General features: G+C 43.1%; 2 protein-coding genes across 4 annotated transcripts in view; one reads left to right on the top strand and one right to left on the bottom strand.

The window, feature by feature from the left end:
• LOC119263108 (RNA-binding protein 25-like) overlaps positions 1-5084 on the top strand; it is a gene marked incomplete at both ends in the record, with an annotated part of 6146 nt that extends 1062 nt beyond the window's left edge. Inside the window, one exon of the mRNA XM_037537262.1 lies at positions 4933-5084. Within this exon, the coding sequence (XP_037393159.1) occupies positions 4933-5084 (152 nt within the window). The remainder of the gene's footprint in view (positions 1-4932) is intronic.
• The window catches only part of ddr1 (discoidin domain receptor tyrosine kinase 1), a 75216-nt gene that overhangs the window by 43095 nt on the left and 24624 nt on the right, over positions 1-7497 (bottom strand). The gene's annotated exons all lie outside the window — the stretch shown is intronic.

The raw sequence follows: 7497 nt of genomic DNA, 5'->3' as shown, positions 1-7497 counted from the left end.
CCATTTCACTCAACAGCTTTCTGTAGAGAGCTTTCAGAGAGCATTACGCTCTTCAGACGTCTGGTTCCATTCAGCACCGCTGCGACACCGTTTCAGCATTCATATCAAACCACTCTGTCGGGCTTAAAGAGGGGGAATTTAATCTAATAACACAGAGCTGGTGAACTGCCTGTAGATGAGTTAGACCAATCAGAAGAAACAAAACCCCCATGTTCTGTATATGTGATATCACAACCATCACAGCGGAGTGGAAGTCTGGCGCAAGCTTCATTTTATATTTTGTATTTTTATATTTTGCTCTTCTTGGCCAAAAAAAGGCCCGGAAATGTGTTTATATAAAATAACTGTATTTAAACTGCAATTGCAATATTGGTCAGAAAAAAATGAGATATTCTCCCTTTTAGGTTCCCTCTAATAGACCTACCCACGGAGTCTGACACTTTTATGTATAATATGGACAAAAGCAAAGACAGAATTCAGGCCTCGTTGCTGCTGGCACTGTTTTTAGGTGTGCCACATACATCTGTCCATTCTATAGATAACAGTATGTCATTTACACACTTTGGGCATCAAACAGGTCTTGGCAGTCTGACTACGTTTAAATCTGACCTCTTCTTTTAAGAGGCTAAGCAGCTATAGGAGGCTCATTCATCAGCCCCGACTTGTAAGCAGTGGTCGACAGTTACTAAGTAAATGTAATTAGTTACTGTACTTAAGTAGTTTTTCCATTCTGGGCGTCTTTTTCCTTTCACTCCACTACATTTCAGAGTCTAATATCCGACTTTTTCCTCCTACATTTTGAGAAATCTGTCGTTCCTTTTGGTTTCTGTGTGTATAAAAACGTAACGTGTCAAAACGAAAGAAGCGCAAAGCCAGAGCACCAATCAGGGCCCAGCGGTCACTTTGTTTAGAGCTGGTTTTGACCTGTTGGTCATACCGACCCAGTGCAGCACGCGGTTCAACGTCAGCGCAGCAGCGTAAAACTTTGGGAGAGTCTGTTCAACATAAATGATGAACTAACCTAACTTTGTGTAAATAGAGCTCAATATAGAAATATGTCCACATATGCAGTCGAGACTGACGCAGCTTTTTTCTGAATTTCTACAAACACCATTTCATTTTATAGTAAATGAGTTTGGGCTGGTTTATGTTTATGAACAGACGCCTACAGATCAACATAGTAAAGGAGCTCATCTGTGATCCTGAGTTTAAAGCCAGTTGAATTAAGTTAAAGTTAATTACTCTTTTAGTACTTTTACTTTGATACTTAAGTACATTTGAAGGTAAATACTTTAGTACTTTTACTCAAGTGGAGGTCTAAAGGGAGGAACTTCTACTTTTACTGGAGTAATATTGTACCCTGGGGGTCTCGACTTTACCTCCAGTACATGGTTTGTGTGCTTCGTCCACCTTTGGTTGAAAGCTCACTTTGGCACAAGCTGAATGGGAGTGAGTGGTGAGATGAAGCATCTTTAGCTGTGTAATGCTGTTTTCTGTGACTGATCAATGCTCCTTGCACTGACGGGCTGTCTATGAATGTGAAATAAGCTCATCCTACGATGTTTCTGAAAAGCACAGTGCTACAGCCACAGGGCAATTACCGCGCTGTGGCTCCTGGCTGAGGCTTTAAACCCCGGCCGTCAAAGCACAGTCAGCGAAGCAGAACCTTCTGGATGATTTGTGATCTGAGCGAGTGGCACGGGGGCGAAAATGAAAGCGCGCGTACGCATTAACGCTCGGTCGTAACGCCGCTTCATTAGAGCCGCGGGAACAGGTGAGGCCGCCTGGCTGCATTAACACTCGCGGCTTTCGGCCCTTTTTCATTTAAAGCCCCTTTAACTCACCTGAGCGACGCGCCCTGCCTGCCATCAGCATGACATTAGAGCACAATCACCCGGCTGCAGAATAAACAGACATTACCCAGTAATTACACAACATGTAATCTAGTCTTCCGCCTCGGTCTTGCAGTTCAGACGCACAGGTTACAGCAAAGGTCATTAGTCATTAGAGTGGTTGATTCAGGGTAAAACTGTTGTGGTCAGCGGTGATTACAGATTTTTTTTTGGTAGGTGGGGCCTCACGGGGACCACAGTGTCTGTTTAGGGGCCAAATAAATGTCTTAAAGTTTAAATATCTCATGATATCTCTAAACATATTTGCTATAAAGAGAACACTTCATGGAGCATCAACCACACATCTGATAGAGCTCATTCCACATTACTCATTTATTCATAATAGGATCCAGCTTGTATTTAAACCCTGCAAGTACTGCAGTGCTACCTCTGTCTCACTGTAAAGTTGGGTGGAAACAAGGGGCTAAATTCTGGAAACGCTGAGCAGAAAACTGGCCAAGCAGGAATTGTTTTTCTCCGTGTTATCTAGGTGAATTTAAGTGAGCTCTCCTACTGGTTAGGACTTCAGTAGCAGCAGAGAAGGCCTGACGCATTAGACTCTATCAGAATGACAGCAAAGTGACTAGGGGTGCGGGAAAAACTCGATGCTTAGATGCGATTCTGAATCGATTCACAAATGTCAAAACACTTTTCTAAATATTTAATTTATACCGTAATGTTGACGGAACGTAAAAAGCTGAACTTGGAAGTGGGGAAGTGGGGAAGTGCGGCGCCCTGGACAGCCTGTGGCGGCACATAACAAAAACACAGCTGGGTGAGTGAGAAATTCAACACTGTGAACACTGTGCTTTAACGCCAGGTTAGGTCAGGAGTCACAACCCAAATGTTCAGAAGAGACATTTTGTCCTTTCAACAAAAATCAAACCACCTTGGGAGCCACAGCATTTAATGTCCAGTATGGCTCAGTGCTGATGTCCTACTATAGGCTGAAAATATGACCGTAAATACAGACTTAAGTTACTCGGCTTTTAGTTTTACGAGGCTGGTGTTGCTTCTTCGAATGTTGCCGTTCCACCTTAAATTCTGACTGAGGCACCAAATGTAAATGCGCCACCATTTAAGGTGGAACGGGTGAATTCAAAAAATACTTTTTTGCAACTTTAGTGTTTGACAGTCTCTCGTTGCAGATTTAACGTACCAGGAAACCAACTGCGCTGCTCATAAACGAGAGTAAGTCCTTTCGTCTCCAAATGTTCGTCTTAATCTCGCTGGCGAGGCGAGACTTCGCTGCTATGTGACCTGCAGTCTGCTGCTCAGGTGCTGAGAACCAGAGCTTTCGCGCTATGTTGTAAGCTTTGGAGCCGAGATTCAGCGTCCAGTCTCAGGGCTATTTTACTGACGCAGTGACCCCGACTCTCTACAACGAGACCAAGACCGAAGTTATAAAGTCTCTGAATTAAACAGACAGCTGTAACGTGCTGCGTGGACATCGATGACCACTGCATCTTACGTCACCCTAACAGCGCATTTTATTGCGCAGCAGCGTCTCAAACGAGAGCAGTGAATGACCGCCTTCTAGATCACTTCCATTTGATTTATTAATAAAAGATCATTACAAATTCTTTGCTTTGAACCTAACGAGTCCTCAAAAAAGAAATCCTGCATAGAAAAAAAAAAAAAAGATGCATCGATAATCGTTTTATAATCGCATCACAGCCTAATCGAATCGTGAGGTGCCTAAAGATTCCCAGCCCGACAATCAACCAATCATTTTGATTTTGGGGGATTAGGCAGGACTAATTCTGTGAGAAGAACGTCACTCTAGGCCTTTTGGAAGTCCTAGATATGTCACTGACTGTCAACACAAGCTGCAGCCTAATCAGTGTGTTTACATTCGCTCATTAATCTGAATTCAGAGTCAGCGGTCAACTCTGTTTCACACACTGTGGAATTAGACCTCCGCATTTAACCCCTCCGTGCAGTGAAACACCCACATGCATGCACACTAGTGAGCACACAGGCTAGGGAGCAGTGAGCACACTTGCCCGGAGCGGTGGCCAGCCCTATCCACGGCGTCCAGGCGTGTTGAAGGAAGAGACCTCGGTCAAAACTTGGCGAAGGACGCGTCTTCCGAGGAGACGAGTGAATGATCTACTGTTGTCATCACATCTTCATTAGTACCGTAAAGGAATAAGCCACAAGAGGCCGTGCGTTACAGTGATTTTATCACAGGGAAGGGTGGTTTTTAGCTTCGTCACGTAACACTCAACAAATCATAATAATGCAAAATGCAAAAATGCCTTTGCTTTATAAGCAGTTTCTGCTCAACCAATTACATTAGCACTTCTGAGTTATTACATCCACGTTATAGACCTTCATAAAACAACGTCTCAGGGCTCAGGCAGCAAAGTCATAACCACTTCATGTTCAAACATTTGTCATTTTAAAGACAACAAACTCAGACATCTGGCTTCGATCACCGCCACTGAGAACAATTCTGACTCTGTACGTTTCTCTAGAACGGAGCGTTTCACTCCAAACCACTCTGAATGGCTTTGTTTACATCTCAGCCATTTAAAAAAAACAGAACTGGAGTGTTTAAAAATTGGTGGAGTTCCCCTTTAAAGAGAGAAGGTGACAGCTGTCACTCTGTTTGTTGTGAAGTGTCTAAAAGGGACAGCTGATACACAGCTGTGCAGACACAAGGCCTGAGAGGGGGACAGAGAGGGACAGAGAGAAAGAGAGAGAGAGAGAGAGAGCAAAAGAAAGGGAGCAAGCATTAGATAGAGAAAGACACAGAAAGAGAGGGAGGGGGCTGGAGGAGGTGTGGAAAAGACGGGTAGATGAGTGTTATGAGATACGCTGAGAAGGGAAGCGTGTAATGGACTCTACTTAATGGACTGTGTGTGTGTGTCTGAGCTTCTGAGGGTGGGTGTGTGTTAAGTGCAGCTGTCAGGAGCCAGAGACAGACGGCCAACACACACACACACACACACACACACACACACACAGGATGCAAGTGTTTCTAAACCTCAGAGAGAGAATAAGAGAGAGAGACAAAGAGAGGTAGGGAGGGAGAGAGAGAGAGAGAGAGAGAGAGAGAGAGAGAGAGAGAGAGAGAGAGAGAGAGAGAGAGAGAGAGAGAGAGAGAGAGAAAGAAAGAAAGAAAGAAAGAAAGAAAGAAAGAAAGAGAGAGAGAGAGAGAGAGAGAAAGAGAGAGAGAGAGAGAAAAAGAGAGAGAGAGTTAGGGGGAGAGACAGAGAGAGAGAGAGAGAGAGAGAGAGAGAGAGAGAGAGAGAGAGAGAGAGAGAGAGAGAGAGAGACAAAGACAGAGAGGAGAGGAAGAGAGAGAGAAAGAAACAGGGAGAGAGAAAAATAGCCAGAGCAAGAGAGAGAAAGAGAAAGAGAGAGAGAGAGAGAGAGAGAGAGAGACATGGAGATAAAGACAGAGAGGAGAGGAAGAGAGAGAGAAAGAGAAATAGGAAGAGAGAAAAATAGTCAGAGCAAGAGAGAGAAAGAGAGACACCGACAGAGAGAAGAAGAGAGAAAGCAAGAGAGCAAGAGAGAGAGAGAGAGAGAGAGAGAGAGAGAGAGAGAGAGAGATAGATAGATAGATAGATAGATAGATAGATAGATAGTGAGGGGTAGGGAGAGAGAGAGATGGAGGTAGAGAGAGGTAGAGAGAGGGGGGGGGCTGGGGGGGGGGGGGCAAGTGCCAAATGATTCAGTGCTGAAACACGAGTTGTGGCTTTATTACATTTGGCTCTCACACATCCGTTTACAGTACAGACTACAAGTATTGCATAACCACAGCAACAAATCACCGTCCTCAATCGGCTGAACCCATAAGCACATTTTACTTTCTGTTTGTTTTTCCACAAAGCAGCTCAGAGAGTGTAAAACTGTGAAAAGCTGAAGCATTAAACTTTGCGTCCAGGACAAATCTGACTCATTCTGACAATGAACCCAGACGCAGTTGATCAGCCACGAGGAGTTTACACCTGGAGCTACGAGGCTAACGCTGCTAACAAACACTAGAACTCAATAGTCACCGAATTCGCCCGAATCCTTTCTGCTAATATAAATCAACAAGGCTTCTCTCAATAAGCTTTACTGATTTACAGAAGCGTCATGTGGACAGGAGGCCAAATCCTTAGACCCAGAGCTTCAAACTGCAGCGCATCCCTTCAGCCAGTGCTGCTTATTCTGCCTGCTGTTTGTTTACATGCACTTAATAATCCAAGAACTGCAGAAAATCAGATTTTGTCAGTAATTCGTTCAACATGTTTGAGTGCACTTGAGTAAGCAGATATTGGGGAAACTCCTGGTTTAGGTGAGTCAGGCAGTGATCGTATTTCTGCTTTGCAACCAGCCAATATCTCACAGAATAAGACGTGACGTAAATGACCGTAAAACCCAAACATCACCTCACAGCCTTGTTTTTAATATCAATTAACTTTAGCTAGGCCATCTGGAAGGTGAAGAACGTGCAAATCATCAAGCATGCAGATGCTTTCAGTATTCCTCCAAATGTGTTCTGCTGCCGTCTCATGGGTGCTGTCTCACACTGCTTGCTGTTTCCGGGAGAGTGCTCTGTTTCTGCACATGCACAGACCGGGGAAAAGGAAAGAAATCAGAGTAAGGGTACATGTGTGCTGAAAAACCCGAATACTGGGCTGAAGTCCAGCTCGCTTTATTAGATTTCTTAATCGGATTTCTAGGCTTCAGAAATTACAGTTTGCTGTTGACATGATCATTTGAATAACCAGATAACATGTAAACACTGAGAGTGATGGGCTGTTTTACCTTCGCCTCAGGTTTTATTACGGTACTAGGATCTCCCCTTGCCGAGCACCTGCTGTGGATGTTGTGTATATCCTCTCTCACACTTGTGACTGATGGCCACGCCCACTGAGCTCAGTTTTACATATCGTACAGGAAACTGTCTTTTTAAGTGATGCTAAAGTTTTTTCAAGCTCTTTGACATTTTGGGTCTCGGGTCTTCCCGTACTGCAGTCTCCACTTTCCCTTTATAGTGCTGTTATCAAGCCAGGAGAGGTCTCCTACATCTTGCTAACAGTGGGCCTCATTCACCAATGTCTTTTCTTAAATTGGTTCCTGAGATATTTCCTTAGGGAAATGTCCACGTCAGATTCATGACGTTTATAAACCACAGAATTGTTTATAATAAGAATATTCCCAAATAAGAAACACCCAAATAGGAAAACTCCCAAATAAGAAACATTCCCAAATACAAATATTCCCAAATAAGAAACTCCCAAATAAGAATATTCCCAAATACAAATATTCACAAATAAGAAACTCCCAAATAAGAATATTCCCAAATAAGAAACTCCCAAATAAGAATATTCCCAAATACGAAAGTCCCAAATTCAAATATCTCCAAAATAAGAAACACCTAAATTAGAAAACTCCCAAATAAGAATATTCCCAAATAAGAAAAACTCCCAAATAAGAATATTCCCAAATACAAATATTCCCAAATACAAATATTCCCAAATAAGAAACTCCCAAATAAGAATATTCCCAAATAAGAAACTCCCAAATAATAATATTCCCAAATAAGAATATTCCCAAATACGAAATTCCCAAATAAGAATATTCCCAAATAAGAAACTCCCAA

The sequence above is a fragment of the Pygocentrus nattereri genome, chromosome 3, assembly GCF_015220715.1.
Source record: "Pygocentrus nattereri isolate fPygNat1 chromosome 3, fPygNat1.pri, whole genome shotgun sequence".
NCBI lineage: Eukaryota > Metazoa > Chordata > Actinopteri > Characiformes > Serrasalmidae > Pygocentrus > Pygocentrus nattereri.
Note: the sequence above shows the minus strand (reverse complement) of the source record. Positions and strands in the feature narration are given on the sequence as shown.